Source organism: Protomyctophum parallelum (genome assembly GCF_964188405.1).
Source record: "Protomyctophum parallelum genome assembly, chromosome: 20".
Lineage (NCBI taxonomy): Eukaryota > Metazoa > Chordata > Actinopteri > Myctophiformes > Myctophidae > Protomyctophum > Protomyctophum parallelum.
In genome coordinates, this window is record NC_139718.1 from 34,112,374 (window position 1) to 34,133,614 (window position 21,241).

Here is a 21,241-nt window from a genome sequence, read left to right on the forward strand (position 1 = left end):
GTGAAAAGGCATGAACTTGACCTGTAAACCTCATCTGGTATAACCTTTAATGAGGCGTGGAGGCACTGGTGGCCTTGTGAGCAGATGTTCAACTAGGAACCTGACCCATGGTCCTTCGTACAGTATCTAGCTAGAACTGCGTGGCTGGCCGACGTCCCGAACCCTTTATCCTCGCCAGATGAGACGTGACCTCTGAATGATGAAACGCTGAACTTTCCCCCTGTGTCTGAGAGCGTCTTTTTCGTTTCCCGCGGTTCACTCCATTTGTGCCGGTTTCAATCAGGTTAAAGCTTCAGTTTATTTATTTATTTTCTTCTTCTTCTTTAGCTCCAGTGTTCCTAATATCCTAAATGGACATTGTCGCGGTGTGGGAAGCTTTGTCTAAATTGTCTCTCTATGGGGACTGCAGTAAATCGAGAGAAACCCCAGGGAGCCCACCTTCATCCAAGGTTGTCGGCGTTCTGTGATTGGCACCCCATTTCCCTTTAAAAAACAAGAAATAGGCCACATCTATTTGGCCCCATGCTGGTTCTCAAGCAGTACAACCACTTCAATCCTCCCAGGAAACCACTCTCCTTTTCTGCCACAGCCATTCAGACCATCTGACACAAGACTGACAATTATTCTCAACTTTTATGTTTTGTGTGTTATGTTTGTTGTAACTTGCGTGCGTGCGTGCGTGCCCGTTGCACTCATTTGTTTTCTTGGCAAATGGACAAACTAAATATATTTTCCTGATTCATTCTCTTACTAGATGCTGTGCATTCCAATGAGTGCAACTGAGTCTTGCCCAATTTGTACTTGGTCGAAAGATATATATTTTTAAATAAATAATAAGATCTTGTTAAATGAGGCTTCTGTGCTCCCATCTCTCACTGGAAACCGTATCATCATACCCAGTGTAACAGCTATTTCTGTAGGTTTCATAAACTCACTGCAAATTATAATAATAATAATTTGAGCGACACCGTCAGGGATTTGTACTATACAGAAAATTGTTTATGAAAGGTGTTTATGCACCTCAGTTAAAGGAGTACTCAGAATATGTGTATGTGGGTATGTGTGTTATAAACTTGTTCGAACAAGAGTATGCCACTGAAAGTGTTTTAGAATATTAGCACGTATTGTATAGTATAGAATTAGTGGTGTGGCAATGGCTTTCATTCAACACATGAGTTGGAGCAACTGTCCACACTATGCATTTTAATCTTAATGAATGCAGATACACCATAATGCAAATTCTCATTCAGGCCCTGCCGTTTCGCTCAAAGTATCTCTGTGTGACATGCAACATGCAGCACTACACGCGTACAGCACTACACAGTATAATTGCAATCTGGTATTGGAAAAGAGTAGGCTTGTCATATATAACGTCTCCCATAATTATGAGTTAGTGAGAAGCATGGCTTTACATACGATGGGGGGGTGTTGCAGGCGAGTCGAAGATAAGTAGGGTCCCATGCTGTGGCCAGCATCTCAAACAGTGAATAATGGATGATGGTAATAACCTGTGCATTAAATTGTACAAATTAAAACGTACCTCTGTGGTAGCAGCTCTTCTGGGAGGCAAGGCAGACGTTAATTAACGCCACTTCATAGTGGACGATAAGGTTATTGAAATATATTGTTACGTTTTCAGTGTATTACGAATGAACAAATGTCTGGGGGAATTAAAGGCTTGCTGGATGGGGGCCAAGTGTTGCCATCCATTTCGCAGTCGCCCCGGGTACGATGCACATGTACATAAAAATAAGTTTTACTCTTATGTACCTGTACACAAGATGTAACAATAAAGTACAACCTTGAACCTTGAACCTACGAGGGCTGTGCAGATGACGTCCTAAAAGCATGCAGTCTGCAGCTGCGCAACAACTAACACCTTTTTTTTCACAAAACATTATCTTTTATAAGAAGAGCATGGAGATATACTGGATATACAGGATAGAGATGGGAAAGACTAGGGACTGGATGGTGAAATAGAGCAATTCTGACTGAGTAAGAAAGAGGATTAGTCACTTTGTTATATGCAAAGCGCTGCCACGTACGTGGCTAACATTTGCATGCCATTCCTCTTTTGAACTTCTAATGCCTGGCATGGAAGAAGGAAGCTAAAATACAACTGTATTGAATTGTAAATGCACTGCATCTTAAAACCCTAGGCTAATTTAGTTTGTTTTCCAGTTTAGGTTAAAAACTACAGAAAGGCACTACTGTCTATGCTTGCACATTTTCACACCTAAATCAAAACACGCCGAATATTAATTATTCAGTGCAGGTGTGCTGCTTGCTATAGCATTGTTTTACCCGTAAAATCCAAATTGGCCTAGGGTGGCATGTCCCTGGCCCTTAAAGCATGTAAACAAGTTTATGTCTGTATATCGTTAATGATACACATCTGTGTAATTAAAAAATGCCCCCCCCCCCCCCCCCCATTAGCTTCTTAGCACCTCATAATGCAGGGTTTGCAGCGAGCAGGCCTCATGTGATAATATCCAGCATGTTAATTCTTTGCATCGCCAAGTGGAAGCAGGTGAAAAATGCTATTTATAGTGAATCAGCTGGAAACTTTGGCTGTGTGCCCGTTTAGTGCAGGATGATGAAAGAATATCTGAATATCTCTTATGGCTACCTCTGCACGGACGCACACGCAAGCACACACAAATTCTGTTCAAATATTGTGCTCATTCGTTGTGAGAAAAGAGGCATACCGTATATAACATTGATTTGCCAGGATATTAGAATACCCATTCTATAATGCAAGCTTTACAATGATAAATTGTTGTGTGTTTATTTGCCTGTAATGAAACGCCCAAAATAGAGATGCCAGGTTGAAAGTGGTTAATCTGGAAGTTATATAATCTTTTTTTTTTCTTCGAAAAAATGGTACAGTGTCTCATCTCTCCTCTCTGTTCCTCTTCCAGGTCCCTGTGTATGAACTACCATGGACAAAGTGGCCATCTGTCTCCTGTTTCTGGGAACTGCAGTTACGATGGTCCATGCATGTCCCAAATACTGTGTCTGTCAGAACCTTTCCGAGTCCCTGGGCACCCTGTGTCCCTCCAAAGGCCTGCTGTTTGTCCCTGTGGACATCGACCGACGAACTGTCGAGCTCCGCCTGGGGGGCAACTTCATCCTCAAGGTCTCCACGAATGACTTTGCCAACATGACGGGCCTGGTGGATCTCACCCTGTCCCGGAACACCATCAGCGCCATCCAGCCTTTCTCCTTCATTGACCTCGAGACCCTGAGGTCGTTGCACCTCGACACTAACCGTCTGACGGAGTTGGGTGCCGACGACCTCCGGGGCCTGGTCAACCTGCAGCACCTCATCCTCAACAACAACCAGCTCAGTCGGATCAACAATGCGGCCTTCGACGATCCGCTGCTGACTCTGGAGGACCTGGATCTGTCGTACAACAACCTGCGCAGCGTGCCTTGGGAGGCCATCCGGAAGATGGTCAACCTCCACCAAATGAGTTTGGATCACAACCTCATTTCCTTCATCACCGAGGGGACCTTTACCGACCTGGACAAGCTGGCGCGCCTGGACCTCACGTCAAACAGGCTCCAGAAGCTCCCGCCGGACCCTATCTTTGCCCGCTCCCAAACCGGTGTGGTGTCGACCACGCCGTACGCCCCTCAGCTGTCCCTGAGCTTCGGCGGGAACCCGCTCCACTGCAACTGCGAAGTGCTGTGGCTCCGGCGGCTGGACAGAGAGGACGATATGGAGACGTGCGCCTCCCCGGGAAGTCTGAAGGGCCGCTACTTCTGGTCTGTGCGCGAGGAGGAGTTTGTGTGCGAGCCGCCCCTGATAACCCAGCACACTCACAAGTTGCTAGTACTGGAAGGCCAAACGGCCAGCTTGCGCTGCAAGGCCGTGGGCGATCCGATGCCGGTCATACACTGGGTCACTCCCGACGACCGCTTGATCAGCAATTCGTCGCGAGCAACGGTGTACGAGAACGGAACGCTGGACATTACGATCACCACGGCAAAGGATTACGGCGTCTTTACGTGCATAGCTGCCAATGCAGCGGGGGAATCCACCGCGTCGATAGAACTGTCAATTATTCAGCTCCCTCACCTGACTAACCCTCAGTCGAGTAACACCACCAACCGCACCGCACAGCCTAAATCGGGTCTCTCCGACATCACCAGCTCCACCAAGATCAGCAAGGGGGAGCCCAAGCCGCTGCCCGAGAAGGTGGTGTCTGTGTCCGAGGTGACCTCCGTCTCTGCGGTGGTCACCTGGACCGTCAGCAAGTCCACGCCCAAAGTCAAAATGTTCCAGCTTCAGTACAACTGTTCCGAGGACGAAGTGCTCATTTACAGGTAAGAGCAACTATAACGTCTCCTCTCCACTAGTGATTCTCAATCTTTTTATTCTTTATTTTTTATAGGACCCACAGTTTGATATAAATTTGGCCACAGACACAGACCCCCATGCTTTTCATATCTGGGACCCCACTATACACTGTAAAATCCTCAGTATAAAATGATTGTAACTCAGAGGCTGTACAAATGGAAACAAATGGAGCAATGGAGCCATGCAATCATTTATAACCCCCTCAAGACCCCTGGATCCCACATTTAGAACCGGTGGTCTTCACAGAATCCAGTATTAACCTTCTATGGCATGGTGTTGCTCATGGGGCACAATTCCACCAATAGGTGAGATAAATGTCAGTTTCTAACACTGTGCTATCCGAGTAGCCATTAACTGGGTGAATCTGAAACTGAATTTCCCCTTTGAGATTCTAAGATTTTTTGTAAAATACAAAAATACAAGGTTTTAAAAAAGGTTGTTGAAGACAGCCTGTGGTGGATGTCATGGCCGAGATGAGAGCTCACAGATGGGTAGGATAAGTGGAGACAGTAGCTGTCTGTCTGTGAGTAAAATACATCTTCTGGGAACTAAGATTAGTCTGTGAGGGGTTCTAAAACGTGCATGGCGGCGGTGGTTTAGGCCGACTGAGTTTCCTCTCAGTCAGACTGACTCATTGAATAGAGGGTATGCGCGAGACATGCATGATGTATACCCGGCCGGATAAGTTTATGCTGGAACGCCTACCAAGTGACAAAAACGACTTTCTGGCCTTGACAGCCCATACATCTAAAAAGAAAAGTCCTACTGTATCTGATTGCATTAAACAACGTTAAACTCACTTTGCCACTCACTTCTCTTTATGCATGCTCTATATATAGTAGGTCCCTGGGCACCTTACTATATTGAATTACGGTAATGACCATTATCTGGAGGAATTGATGTATTATATGTGCATATATTATCAGGGACCCCCTCAAGCTCACACAGAATGGGGTGCAACTCAGCCCAAAAATAAAAAAGTTATGTCATAGAAGGTTAATTTCACCCTAAAGTGTTCTAATGAGATATAAACCTTGGATTCTTCAGTATCTGGGTTTAAAAACTCTAAACCAATATGAAGCCAACTTGAAATACTCATCTGAATCGCTCATTAGAATTCCGACAAAGAATAGGATTATGGGCCTTTTAATTACTGTTCAAGCCCCTGTACCTTTGAGATTGAGATCTTGGGCTCTGTGAAATCAATTTCCTGTATCACATGAGGTATTCAACTAAGATAATTAAGCAGTAAGTCATTATGCTACGCTTGTTAATGAACTTTGCCACCGAGGGGGAACCAATTAGCAAACTATACAAGTTTGCGGTTTCCACTTTTGATTGTGTCCACATTGGCTTCATAATACTATACTACCTTGAATCTCAATACAAGACCCTCCGTCATTTACTGTTTATAAACTTTCCAACAGTACTGTATATCTATATATATACTGTAAGAGTTGACTTCAGACGCTTTTATACTTGACTTTGTATTGATGTCTCATCTTTGTGGTTTTTATCGTATTTTATGTTTTAATCCCTGGTTGGATGCTTTTTGGGGGCAGGGCTTCCTTGCGAAAGAGATTTCTACCTGTTGAAGCTGTAGTGCTAGTAAAGGAGTTACATTTTCCATATGCCAAAATGTCAACTTTATTGGCTAGATTCATGTTTAAGTCAATGATTGATTGACCTTAAGGATTTACTGCTAGCCATAACGACAGAATCTCCTGCATCTGAATTGTGTGGGAATTGGTTCAGGGGCTGAAGGGCCTGTTTTGGAATGCAGTTACCGTAAGTTATGTGTCAGCCATAAACCTTCCCAAATACTCAAACTTGAATCCCAATGAACCCTTTAGCTATACCTTATCTTATAAAGGGCTAAGGTGCCATTGCCTAATGTGATTTACACCTCCTGCATATATTCCAGCTTGTGGGTTGTTTAATGAAGGATACGGTACCCAGGCGGAAGATATTCTGGCGGCGATTAGCTGGATATATGAGATTGGAATAGTGCATGTGTTCTATTGGAAAGAGATATTACACTGCCTATGTCGTGGAACTCCTCATCCCTGAGAATACAGTAATAAAGGTGTGCATTTGATTTTGAAGCCGACACTCTCCATGCAAGTAGTTTTTCATATGCTGGAGAAGATAGATGAATATGATTTTTGTGTGCCAATGTACAGTCATGTAAACATTGGATGACTCAACGGCATTTTCAGAAAATATCTCATTTTAATTCAAGTAGACCAAACGCCCTCAGTACTCAAAATATAAATGCATTCCTGTGTAGAGCTCCGGAAATGCCAGTCCAACCACACAATTCAACAGCATATTTTGCCATGGCCCATTCATTTGCATTATCATTCACCCTGTATTGTTAATTGAATAACATTAGTTGAGTTTGCCAGTGTAACGAATGCATTAAAGGATCAGGTTTAGATATGCATATCCATGAACAGGACATTACCAGTGCAGCTCATTTGGTTAATAGCGTCCTCCCTAAACAATTTATTTTTTAATATATATTCATAGAGCACATTTCTATCACACATACACATATCATTTCAAATTTTCTATCACATAATTTGTCAACCTTAAAGCTGCAATCTGTCAAATCCCAGGATAAGAAGAACCCAGGTCTCCCACACCAGCACCAAAGGTTCTACTGCTGAGCTAGAAAGACAGAAAGCCCATTTGAGCAGGAAAGATATTACATTTTGAGCTTCAATACCTCTCGTCAACCAGTAGTAGTATAAACTAAACATTTCTCAACAGAAGAGCAGGGAGACCACCTACATCTATAGCTTGTATCGTGAATAAAACGGTAGTAATTTAACCAATCTGTACTGTTAATGCAATTTAATATTAGGCCATAAAATCCTGACTGTAAGGTTGATAATGTATGCACCCCAACCCAAAGCAGCGAAGTCTGTTCCGTTCTGCTCTGCTGTATAATAATGGCTTAAATCCCCCTGGGGATTGAATGTCAAAAGACAAACGAGATGATTTTAAATTGGAGTGGAAAAAAACGTAGAGAGCACACGAAGATGCCAAGTATAGCTCATACATAAACAATATTGCTCCTGTACGATTTCTTTCTTCCAGGCCATACTTAAGAACGTGAAGGAGCCAGAGAGGGTCCCATAGTGCTGGTCTCCCTCGAGCAAATGCATGATTAAAAATCAATCAGAGGAGAATGGCAGGAGAATGATTGCATAAGCCCCGCTACGCTGTACATGTGAGGCTACGCCGCATCCTTCTGGTCGTGGGAAAGGCAATTAGCGATGAATAATAGAATGCACTGCCAATGGGTTGCCTGGTGAAATACCGAGGGCCTGTGTGATTAAGGTGGGGTCCCGTGCTCTGCAGGATCAAAGCTGTTAGTGTGTATCGGCACACTGTCTGTCTTGTATGTATCAATGGCTACATCCTGGCAGAGAGCTAACAGTATATGTGGAAGATCTTAGCAACAGTTCATTGAATGAATCGATTTAATTGATTATAAAACATTATTGATAGTTTAATACAATACAATAAAATAAAAATCAATCACTATTTACGGCATGGCATTATGGTAGAAAGGTTTCCAAAAGTACAAAATAAATGAATATTGAAACTAACCGATCTTAAAAAACTCAAAACACAACAATCTTTGCTCAACACATTGTGCAGCGAAGTATTTAATAATCAATGTGTTGATCAAAGAGTTGAAACATAATACTAATAAATATAGCTGCAAGCAGCTATAAGACAGGCTCAGGCTCAAAAAATCACACCTGTGTGATGGGAGAAGTGCTCATATCATCATACGTCATCATACATCATCTCATTCTCAACCAATTCCAGATCTCCCACCCAATCACAATTTGCGTCCTCACTTTTGTCTTCAATGTTTGTGTTTACACACTTTTGTCTTCAATGTGTGTAAACACACATTCAAAGCTGGACATATAGGAGAGGCTAATGCCCTTCATAAAAGCTATACGTAATATACACAATGAGCTACCGGTATATAAACATGTCTGTCAACGCTGTAGTCCCGTAACCAGAGTCCAGACTCCATTCGCATGAATTTAAATGCGATTTCAAGGGGAGTGGTTACCAAGGCCACGGAATTCAGTGACGTAGCCCGAAGAATAGTCCGAAAAAGTGGATAGAGCAAATCATGAAATGAGTGAAGTGAAGTGAGCTTCAGTTCCTGAGGGATCTCATGGCCCTCTACCATATTGCCAAATTTCGTCAAGAACGATATAGCACAAAAATACTAAAATGGTGGAATTCTTACAGAAAGAATAAGGGGGCTACGCCCTTTGGGCTTGACCCCTAATAAAATGCACTTCTCAGACCTGGGTTGAAAACCGACTCCCAACTTGTCTTGCATTGCATGCATGGCTCTCACCTCTGTCTCTGCTAGGGTGACCAGATGATAATAGGTGAAATTTAGGATGAGGGAAATTCAAAACTAATTTAAATATGATTTCAAATAAGTCAACTCTCTGACATTAGGAAAAACAAACACAATTGACCTCGTTGTTACAGTGTGTAATTATCCCTATTTTGTATTACTTTATTCAATCATAAATCAGTGTGTTGCCAGTCTGTCATTTTCTCTGTCTCTGTGGTTGCCTGTTACATCCCATGTGCTCATGATTACATCTCCCACTGTCTTCAGCTACACTCACTAGAATACTAACAGTTTGAAAGAGCATAGCCATAGAATAGCATAAATTGCATGCATGTATATACAGCCACTTAACGCTCAATGCAATTTTCATCTCCACAGCATTCTAATTTGTCACACTGTGTGTACTCAACAAATAATGAATTGCTGTATCTCCGGGTCAGTTCCTGTCATCCAATCCCTTTGAAAGTTCTGGAAGAAAATGTATTATTTAGTGAAATATCTCACGTTGATGGATGGGATGGCATTCACAGAAGCATTAAACGCATAGGCTAATTAAGTGAACTTCTTTCAGCGATTGTCATAATTATGTAATCACAAATTGCCAGGTCTGATTTATTTCACTCCCACTACTAATCACAATGCAATGCACCTGTCAGAAGCATGATGTTGCATGATGTTATTTGTATCATAGTAACGTAATAAGAATTGGTAAAAGTTTGTTTGCGGGAGGGAGGGATTATAGTCTCAATAAAGCGCTAGAAAGATGCATGTGTATTGTGTGCTGATCTTATATCTCTTCCCCGCCATGTGGTCTACCCTTCACGAGAAGAGAATAGGACAAGTTACCTCTGTAGGGTTTGAGAGTCAATTACCTTGTTGGGAACATCTAGAGAATGTCTTAAAATATACAGTCAGCCCATAAAAAAACATAATTGTCATGTAATTTATTTTCTTTCATAGAAAGGGTTGTTTTCTCTATGGATATATCAGAGTCGTGGATTGTCATTTCATGCATTTGCAGTCACAATGGAAATGGAACCCCTTTTGGTGTTTTAAACATTATGTTATAATTTAGCTATTGAAAAATAGCAGATCTGGTGGCGCGCTACGAGTTTGTAGGTCTGCTATTTTTTTTTTTATCGTAAAAATGTGGCACAAATCTTTGAATATATATTCTTTCAAAGTGAATGTTTATAACTCAAGTCTAAATGGGTTAAAGAATGAATTGGTCAATCACATTAAATGATCATGTGATCACTGAGGCTTCGTACACACCTACACAACAAATGTTCGGTCCGTGTGTGATGTCTAATTGCTGTTTGATTGCTGCTCCAATTCATTTTCAATGGGAGTCACATGGATTGACCAAACATTTTTGTTTGATGAGGGGGGAGAAATCAGCAATCAAACACAAATGTTTGATCAAACCATGTGACTCCCATTGGAAAAGCATTGTGGTGGCCCCAAAAAAAACTACCAAACATTGCTTGATTGGTGTTCATTCACTACAATTAGCTGCACAAAAGTAACTACTCCTGGAAAATCTGGAGATTAACCTCAACAAGTGGAAGATTTTCCTTCCTCCGAGACAGTGTTTCTTGTCCAATTACATACACAGTTAATTAAAAATCTGAGTGGCAATGGTCCATTTGGTTCCACCTGTACACACTCTCACTGATGATGCATAAATTCGCATGGGTAGGGTGGGTTTGTCGAGAGTGGAGGATAATCGCAGAGCATGCATCCAAGCATTGCACAGCAGTTACTGTATCCAGTAGAGACAAACAGACATTCATGTGCCGTGAGTAATGTTGTGTCTCTTATTTAGACACTACTGTTTCATTACTAATTCATGCACCGAGCTCTGTTGGTCTTGTCCTCCGGGCATGCCACAAGGTCAAGCTGAATAAGAATGACCTCATCATAGCTTTCCAATCTCTGTCTTAACCTTTGGGATGTAATAACAGAAAAAAGGGAACAAAAATGAGTCACACATTTAAATCTCACTGTGGTTTACAGTGTCTGCTCTGACATTTACAAATCAAATCTGACTGTGCAAACTATATGCTATGATGGATGGGCCTGTTGAAAGGAGGCTTTGCTCAGTGAGCCTACATGCTGTGGCCTGTAGCACAAAGACAGAATTACTTACTCAGAATTTGACTGGACTGGTTGCACAGCTGGGGGATTAAAAACAACCTCTTGATTTCAGTCAAAGGGCATTGTAGCTATTTTGAGGGGGACTATTTAACGGGAACGAGTTTGTATCAATTTACTGTAATCATCACTAAAACTAAATTGCAGCAACATCATGGAATTAGTTGCACAAGTACCGAAAACATAGTCGGGAGTGGCTGTTGAACCATTGCTGTGCTTCTTGCACATCAAACTGTTCATATTGTAACCAATGAAGTAATCTTTCTAAATTACTCTGTGCATATAAATAGCTACTTAGCATGCTTCATTTGAACATTTATTTTCTGATCTGCCCTGGTCCACAAGAACAAGTTACTGGTGTAATGCACAAAAGTGTTCTAACCTCATCTTGAACTCCCATAGCTAAGGGGGCCATGTTGTTAATCCCATGCTTTTTTGTGTGCTCTCTCTGTCTTCCTGTAGGATGATTCCCATGGCAAACAAAGCCTTCTTGGTCTCTAATCTGGTCCCAGGGATGCAGTATGACCTGTGTGTCTTGGCCATCTGGGAAGACACTGCCACCACGCTCACTGCCACCAACATCGTCGGCTGCGTCCAGTTTGTCACTCGGGATGACTACCCCGAGTGCCAGTCCCTTCACAGTGGCTTTCTGGGAGGCACCATGATCCTGGTGATTGGAGGCGTTATTGTGGCCACGCTGCTCGTGTTCATCATCATCCTCATGGTGCGATACAAGGTGACCAGTGTCGTTCAGACCGGCAAGCTGCCCGACGTCAGCAACACATACTCGCAGACCAACGGCGGAGTGAATCGTCTCAACGGTGTGCCACCGCAGGTCAAACCCACCGTGGTGGTCATGTGCGAGGAGATGGTGGAGTTCAAGTGCGGCTCCCTCCAGAGCAGCCTCTCCTCCTCTTCCTCCTCGAACTCTCTGGACAGCCACGCCCACAGAGGGGACGTCGAGCGCTACAACATGCAAGCGAGCGAGTGCAGCACGCTCCCCGGCAGCAAGTTCAGAAGGCACGGACCGGGCACCAAAGCGAGGGCCAACCTGGACCACCTACTGGGGGCCTTCACCTCGCTGGAGCTGCGGAGCGCCGCACGGGACCACCCGGGGGCGCCCGGCACCTCCGCCATGTCAGGCGCCATGGTGGCGGTGGCGACGGCGCCCCCCTCGGACAAAGAGCCCCTGCTGGGACGCGCCGAATCCACCACCATGCTGGGCCGGCTCCTAGGGCTGCCCCAGGAGGGCAATAGGCCCAAGAGGAGCCACTCCTTCGACATGGGCCACGCAGGGGCCACGCAATGCCTCAGCAGCTACCCGCGCAGGATTAGCAACATCTGGACTAAGCGGAGCCTGTCTGTAAATGGCATGCTGCTGCAGTACGATGAGGATGGGAAAGCTACTTTTGAGAGCACCGAGTGGGTGATGGAGAGTACAGTTTGAGCACTTACAGTCGAGCCGTGTGGTGTCGGGCCAAACTATATATTTCAGGAACTCGAGAGACCTCCGAGGGGGGGGGGGCATCTGCCATGCTGTACTGCATGAAGTTCATCCATGTGAATACTATCGTCTTTCTGTCCAAGTAAATAAGTGGAAAATACACTGAGATCGATGGTATGTTGGTGCCGGTGCACGGTTGGCCATGTTATCCATCCAACTGCAAATGGAAAAATTTGTTTTTTTTTGGAAAACATCACAGTGATTGTCCGTGCACAAAAAACACAGGGATTAACTTTGGGGGAAAGAAAGATGAGAGAAGTTCTAAGTGGATTTACCGCTGTGTTTGTCAAAAGAGTTTTAATGCCAAGAGGATATGCCCTGACTGTGGGAAAGCGTATGCATATCACAATGCTCTTGGACTCCCAGCATGAAACAGGACTACTGCAATGGTAGCAGGAGAATGAGAGGAAATTGTGAAATGAAAGTCATTTTTTATTTTGATAAAAGTTTCATCTGGTTTTCGTATTATTTTTACTATTTATTATTTGGGGTGTTGTGTCGCCTGGAAGGAAAGGCTCTATTGAGGATGTTTGTAAATGGTGGCTATAAGTACAAACACCAAATATTCTCTATATCTTCTCCACCAACCCAACCCAACCCAGCCCCCCTCCCACCCCCACCCCCCCCCCCCCCCCCCACACACACACACACACACACACACACACACACAGACACCTCCCAATTAAGACGTTAAAATTCCTCTCAAATTGCAATTACATAGGAATGAACTAAATTAACTAAACTATATAAGTATTGCTAATGCTGACCCACAGGCCAGTCTACCTCAGGTCATGTATATGAGGTTGTATACAGATACTGGAGAGAATTAAATCACTGCAAAACCGGCTTCACAGACACACCGGAGCAAAAGGGAACATCCCTAACTTTTCTCTTTTCCACGTAAAACAGTCATTTAATACCTTTCACAAAGTAAATCCCATTTGTTTCCAGCTCAGGGTCGGAATCGTGACGTGACAAAATTCCTGTCTGAACAATGTGTGACAAGTTAACTGACAAGTGTCTCTGTCAGCGGCAAAGGCCAGCGATGTGAGCAGAATGCTTGTCTCGGGATATGGTATCGTCCTAGTGCAGTGTTCCACTGACAGGGCAGGAGTTATTCTGCATATTTGTTTGCTTTAGCCCTTCCATAGTGACAGCATCAATTCATATACGTGGTATAATTGACATTGGCCAGGTAACATGCAGAAGATACCAGTTACAGATGCATCCACCTTAAATGGTGACATTCCTTAAACTCCGACAGGTCATTATGCTGCTTAGGAAGAAGTTGAGAGGAAGAAGGACAATGTGTCACTTAAGGTCAAATTGTGAGTTAGAAAGAACAGATTTTATATGATTGCATAGCACACCACAGGTTTGCATATTGACTGGGTTGATTTGCTGGAGCTATACAGTTCATATTTCATTCAGTTTCATTCTAAATGGCAGTGCAGTATAATCACAAGGCAATCATTTGAATATAGAAATTTGAGATGGTGTTTTTTTCTGTATTCAGATTATTGCCTTTAACCTACTGAGCTGTCACCATTTATTACACACATTACATTTTGATGCCTTCCTCAATTTCCTGTCCATCTCTGCTGGGTTTCTTTTTTTTTTTTTTACTGGTTCCTTCTCTAGGTGTACCATTCTGTATATTGGCATTTTGTACAATAACCGGGTGAGAATGTAAAAGGGGAAACTGTGCAGTCGTACTTATTTTTTTTTATCGTTTTGTTCAGCAAACAGTGAAAAGGTGCTTTACTGTGTTGTACCAAACATTGGTGGTTCTTAGCCGGCACAATGACAGGAGGCTCCGCTTGGCATGACTCGGGAGAGCCTATAATCTGTCAATACCTTCACTTCTGTATGACAGTGGACTCTCTGTACGGAACATGCTGTTTCCACTGCATGTTCATGTCAAGTCCCCTTTCATTTTGAGATCTAAGAGCATAAATATAAGTGTGTACTTGACTTTGACATGCACTGTATACAACCCTGAGTGTTCACGTAACTCTGAGTGTACAAAATGTAAGCGGATTTGGGTTACATTTTGTACACCTTCGGAGAGTTACGATGTCACAGAGGAGGATTTTTACTGTGTAGTCATGATTCTCACCTGAGGTTGTAGGAACAGAGAAAAAAAATAAGAAAAACAAATGTTTCTGTGTGAAAACATTTTGCTACAAAATGATATAAAATGTTGATAATTCCTACGAACCAAATTGGGTCTTTTGTGTTTGACTTTCTGGAACGTTACACATATTGCTCACATTGTGAACAGGGTCATTCTCACAATAATTGTGGTAATTCTGTCAGTAGCATTGTAAAAAAAAGAAAAAAGGAAAAAAATAGAGAAATAAATAATGTGCCTTGGATTGTAGTTACATTCATAAATGTTGACAATAAATATCCAAACCTTTTCAGAAAGGTTACACTGGCACACATTAAGCTCATCCTTTCTCAACTAGACAAGTCACATCTCTGTCAAGTGTCAACAGCAACAGAAGCTACAATCAAGGCGGTGCTACAACTCAATGAGAGCAGGGCTTTTCTCTCCCAGGGTCCGGATGCCATAATCAGGGCAGTCACTGCCGACTCACCCCAGCACTGTCCTTATTACAAATCACCAGTACAGGCAGCTCCTGGCCAGAGCCCATAATGAGACCTTAATTCATATAATCTGTCAGGGAAGGTGCTTACGGCAGCATGAAGTAAATATAATCTGCGGAAAGGGCCAAGTGTTCGTTCGCTTGATAAGCTGACTGTGTGCACCTGCTCTAGCCCCGGGGGGAACACGGCCCCTGGTTGTCAAACAGCTTTCGAATGCAGAGAGGCTGTTATATCACGCTGGCTGTCATCACTGCAGATGGATATTCAAGTTATATTCCATTGCTGACAGGTGGAAACCTTGCATGTCCAAAAATGTTACTGTCATAAGGAAAAAGAAGGGGGAGCCTCTATTCTAAAGGATACCATGTATCTTATGATTTACGGTAGTCACAAGCTCGTGTTAATACTCATTGGTTCAATATTTATAAAACGCTAATCTCTCAAGAACAGATTCTGTGCTGCGCTACCAAATCTGTCAGCAGGGCCAAACGTGTAGACATTGTTGATAGTGGGAATGAAAACACAGGCACACCACAGGAAGTGGAGGGCTGAGGGTGGGCCAAACAGGCCAACATCCTTATACACATTCTATTGAGGAAATATCAAGAATTGAAGATCTACGTACAAGCTCACACTGCGTCGCTTCGTGACAAGCTTGTAGATACAGCAATTATTTTTTGCTGTACCTTTGTGATACTGTAGAATGATGAAGTAGCAGGGCATTATTTCATGAATAAAAGTTGAAATACCGGTATGGAGATATAAGGTTTCTGCCCGACAGCAAAGATTTGCTACACTGCTAAATCCAGAGAGCTAATTTAACATTTACTGTATAAAATGGACCCAGTCCAGCAGTATACATGACCAGTGTTACATTTGCGCTCTGGATTTTGTTGTGTACCTCTTCAAACTGTGATCCTCGTGGCCTTTCCTTTCTAAGGAAGAAATACATCTTTTACACACATACTACATTCTAGAGTACAGTCATTTCATGAACTGTATAGCAATTTCCACAGGAGATATTTTCAAAGTGGTCCTTTAAAAGGGAAAACACTTCTGGGGTCATTTTCACATCTTCTCTGTGCGGCTTTTGCGGGTTAATATAGTTAAACTCCTGGTTCAGGGAATAGAAATAGAATAGAAAAGAGCTTATTCCCTGTAGCATGAGGCGTGTAGCACAACCATAGAGTTATAAATAGAGACGGCACCGGAATTCCCGTCCCATCCCATCCACTTGTATGGATTTTCACCCCTTCTTCCGGGTTGGAAAAGTTGTGGGCTCCGCCCATTTTGGGCCTATCTACGTCATAGAATTGCATTCAATTAAACGGAGCCTTCATGAACGCGCCAGGCCGAAAGCATGAACGAGTACCGTGTGTCATGCTCTGCCCAGAAATGGAATACTATAATATCGTTTATCGTATATATACTGCTTGTATATGCATGCATATATTAACTATATGTCCCATTGTTATGGCAAAGAATACAAAACAATCTGTGTGTGTGTGTGTGTGTGTGTGTGTGTGTGTGTGTGTGTGTGTGTGTGTGTGTGTGTGTGTGTGTGTGTGTGTGTGTGCGTGCGTGCATACGTGCGTGCGTGCGTGCGTGCGTGCGTGCGTGCGTGCGTGCGTGCATGCATGCATATTTGTGTGACCAATAGTTTAAATATATAATAATATTCACAATGTCAACATTTTAAAAGTCAACTGAATGAGAATCTGTATGTAGACTTTCAAATGAATGTTATGAACAATTGATATTCTTTAACAGTTAACTATAAGAAACATCCTCATGAATGATACATAAGGCATGTCATAGCAGACATCTTATGCATAGCATTAAGTCTGTTTTATACTCACATCTGCACTGAAACGTCAACGTGACTCAATGTGACATTTGTTTTAATTTGTGTCATTCAACACTGTCGACAGGCATTCAAGTCTTACTCTACGAGTATAAAAGAGTCTTTATGCACTTCAATAGCATACTCAGTTAACCCCGTCAAGCACATAATGGCACCCAGTAAATAGGCGGTGTGTACATAACCTTGAACCATTTTTCTTTGCCGTTTGTTTTCTATTGCAACTGTATACACCCTGTGTCACCTGGTTCGCTTGGATGATGAATGGGATCAAATCCAAACTTGATCATCGTAGCCACAGCCATACAAGGTATGGCAAAGTTGGTTTCAAATCCCATGCATAAAAATTGCCTCTGTAATTGAGAAGAGGGATTTTTCTTTCCCAACAACAAGCGTTATGAATATTTTATGGCCCACTTTCAGGCCGCAAATGGTCCAGGAAATAGGCTCTGCCCAGAAATTGTATTAACTGGAATGATATTTTCCCATGCAAGCCTATCTGCCAGGTGAGCAGTCATTTGGTTTTCCTTCGCTGGTCTGGAACATGGGGCCACAGACACGTTTCAAATTTATTCTGGGATTTTCAGACACTCATTCCATCATGTACATGTTGTACACTGTATTGTTTACCATGCCTTTTCCCCCCTCTATACTATTCTATTTCACACCAGAAATTATTGTCTTACTACGTTAGCGCATAGTGTCCAGCACTACTCCAACACTGAAACTTGGATAATTGGTATTTTACTCAATACCATGGCATGGCACTCACCACTATAATATATACCACTAACACTATATGAATCTAGATACAATCTATTTAAACTAATGGTGACAAAAGCCGTTTACCTGATTTATACATATACATACAGTATACATATACATACATATACACTAAATTCTCAGAACGCTGTCTGTCAGTCAGTCACTCTGTCATCACACTTCACTTCCTTAGCACAGAACAAGACTGCTGCTCGCTTAGGGCACCTTCTCAAAACGCCACGACACACGGACAGCCTCAATTAACCTATAGCGTCCTCCAGCCTCAATGTGCCAAACACCAAACATTTTAACAATCATCTTAATTAAATTCATTGTCTTCAAAAACAACTCAAATCACGTGTCACCAGTGAAATGCATGTTGGGAGGGACAGAGATTAATGTATGGGACACCGTTTTGCGGGCAACATTCCCCTTGCATTCTCAAACGCACCTCCCCTTTATTACACAGCCCCCTGGCATGCAGGCATCAGACCCACACAGGGAAAACATCTCGGGCGCATACTACAGTTATTTGACACCTTCGTAATGTTCGAAGGTGTCCGTAGACAGAACTTACCGCGGGTGAATCTTTGGTGAAACATCGCGGCCAACGCGGGGGGTGTGTGGCAGTCAGGCACCTGAATGCCTGCACTGACAGAGCAAAAACAAATACAAACAGGGTTTTTCGACAACCATTCCGCCCAAGACGGGGGAATTAGCAGCCACAACGTTGGACGGGGGAATTAGCAGCCAACGTTAACATTACGCGCGTTAATGTGAACACTGTTTCGAGACCACACTGTCCACCCCCTCCTCCACCAAGCCATATACAAATAGGCTACATGCAGGCTAAATCCTGGCCACTGACGACGAGAGGTTACAGATCTCTTCTGCCCTGCACGCACCCAGCGTGATACAATGAACAGCACGATCAAAACGGAATGAATATCTGTTGGTGGGGCCAAATGGAGACATTTTATTAACCGGCTACCGTTAGCAAGCAAATACAACAGGGTTTAAGTCCCCCCGGATGGGGGGTAGCAACAGTTACATTACTGTGTACTTTTATATATGTTGGATCATAACATATCAATAATATAATCCACCACTCGACAGAATAGGCCGTCGGAACTTCGGAAGGTGCCGTCGGTAAAATAAAATGATAAAATACATATTACACACAGATGCAATGACCAAAGTTTGGTGCAAGCCCGGTGGCTGCCTGCCGACACCACACACACACTTGCTCAGGAGTGTAGGCTCATGACGGGGAAGAAGTTAGAATTGTGCGGATGCCCCATAGGCTTTTGTTTTTATTTGCTCGGTTCACCAGTAGCCGTTAGGGTCATCGGTTGGACACCCAGCAGCATTATCTATCTATCTATCCAACTATCTAACCGTCTGTTCGTCCGTCCGTCCATCCATCTCTATTAACCTACTTTTGTGCCCAACCCAACTTCCCAAGATCATCTGTAAACAATTCCCTCCCTATCAGTAATGTGATCTATTACATCGCATTACCCACACTGAACATCATTTGCTGTTCATATATTCAGAACGGGTAAGGAGGGTATATATATCCTAAAGATATATTGTATATTCATCAGACAAACAGCTATTCCAATACAAATAAGAACCAATGATCCATTTCATTCTTGTATGTAGCACCATGAGCTGTAATATAATCTCATAAGGCTCTATGTCTTTGCCACACCAACACACCATAGACATACAGACATAAGATAGTCTTCAGACACATTTGAACAGTTCTATATGGTCAACGTTGTGCATTAATCTTTTCGTATAGTTTGTTTGCACCATTACCTCATGTCATTATACTAAACTTTAGGCTTTAGGCTTCCACCCCCTGAGCTATCCAAAACAGGATAGCTCATGAAAAAAAGATTCATCCCCTTTGTTTGTCTGCCAATTACTATACAGAATACGATTCGAATTACCACACACAAGCAACACGAGAGAGAGAGAGAGAGAGAGAGAGAGAGAGAGAGAGAGAGAGAGAGAGAGAGTGTTTAGTCACAGCTATCTTTGAACTTCCCCAACTCAGAGGACTGTCTCAACTGAAAAGCCAATTTTTCTTCGTAGCAGTGCAGACAGCGTAAATATTTGAGGAGTCATGATACTTGCAGTAATGAGCATATCCTTAGGGTACAGACAGACAATATAAAAAGGGGATCAAATATTAACAGATATCACACAACATCACAGAGTATTCAAAGTATAACATTGTGTTGCAGGTAATTTTGCAAGACACTGGGTTCACAAGTCGAATTATCCAGCACTAAAAATGTCTCCCTCAGGTTGTAGCTGTGAAGAATAAACGTAGTGCAGGGAATCTAAAAGATACAGCTTGTGCATAAAAGCAACAAAATATTTACACAAAATCACAAATTGCTTCCAATTAGAAGTCTAACGTCATCCTATCTTAAAATAAACAGCATACCGGTATAGCCCCTCACGCACACACACACACGGAGCATAATGTCAGTGGCTTTGATATTTGACTTGGGCATTGCTCTCATACGGTCCTTCATTGCCATCCCCAGTTCCTATACTTACTGATGCATGTGTCCCTACCTCTGGTCTGCTTTGAGGCAGGACTCCAGAGAAGAAGGGAAGATATAACCTAATTGTCAGCTCTGTAGCAGTGGCCGGTAAACTGCGCTCTTCTGGATCGGACTAGTGAAGAAACACTGGGAAGGTTGCCGTATGTTAGATTAGTCGATGGGTGGCTCTTTCAAGACAGATTTTGCGCTCTCATTAGAAGGCGGGTGTAAGTGCCATCCAACCGTTTCTCTAGTTTCTTTGAAAGTGTCCATGTCTCGGAGCCATAGAGTAGAATCGGCTCAACGGTCGACCTAAATATTTGTACTTGCCAACAATACTAACCGTTACTAACCCTACCCTACTACACCTAACCCTAACAGCACGCGGAAGCCACGGGTGAGTCTTACGCGCCGCGGCCACGTATGTCTGACTATTGGTACGTCGGATTAACCTATGCCCCCCGTAGTATGATCAATTAAGGAATTAATTTACAAAAAAAACCCACAAAAAGTTAAGAGGTTTCTGTCCCACAGCAATCATAATAAGGCATGGGCGTGGGTAAAAAAATTACTATCCAATGTGAGACATTAGGCCTATTGAGCAGTAGGTAGATTTACCATGCACAGTAGTTTTAAAGTGGTCCAGTGAAATACCTTAAATTTCTCTCTGTAGCATGCAGTGTAGAGTAAATATTTGAGGAGGCATGATACTTGCCATAATGAGCATACCCTTGGGGTAGAGACAGCTAGACAATAAAAGAAAACGAGAATCAAATATTAACGTGGCACATAATTCAAAGTATAGCATTTTGTTGCAGCCGGTAATTTGCCATGATAACGAGTTCACAAGTCGAATTCTCCAGCACTACAAATTTCACCCTCAGGTTGTAGCTGTGAAGAATATAGGTAGGCTTAAACAGGATCTGAACAATAGCTGGTGCACAAAAACCAAACTGTTTTCCACACAAAATCCACAAAAGACACAATCTAACAGTCCATTTCTTAAAAT

The 21,241-nt window shown here is 42.9% G+C and overlaps 1 protein-coding gene across 1 annotated transcript in view; it reads left to right on the plus strand.

Annotated features, from left to right (window-relative positions):
• Window positions 1–12,375, plus strand: part of LOC310877364 (leucine-rich repeat and fibronectin type-III domain-containing protein 2) — a gene marked incomplete at its 3' end in the record, with an annotated part of 161,845 nt that extends 149,470 nt beyond the window's left edge. The window contains exons 4-5 of the mRNA XM_083791189.1: window positions 2,922–4,332; window positions 11,391–12,375. Coding sequence (XP_083647315.1) covers window positions 2,942–4,332; window positions 11,391–12,375 — 2,376 coding nt within the window. The 5' untranslated portion in view covers window positions 2,922–2,941. The remainder of the gene's footprint in view (window positions 1–2,921; window positions 4,333–11,390) is intronic.
• Window positions 12,376–21,241: the final 8,866 nt, after the last annotated feature.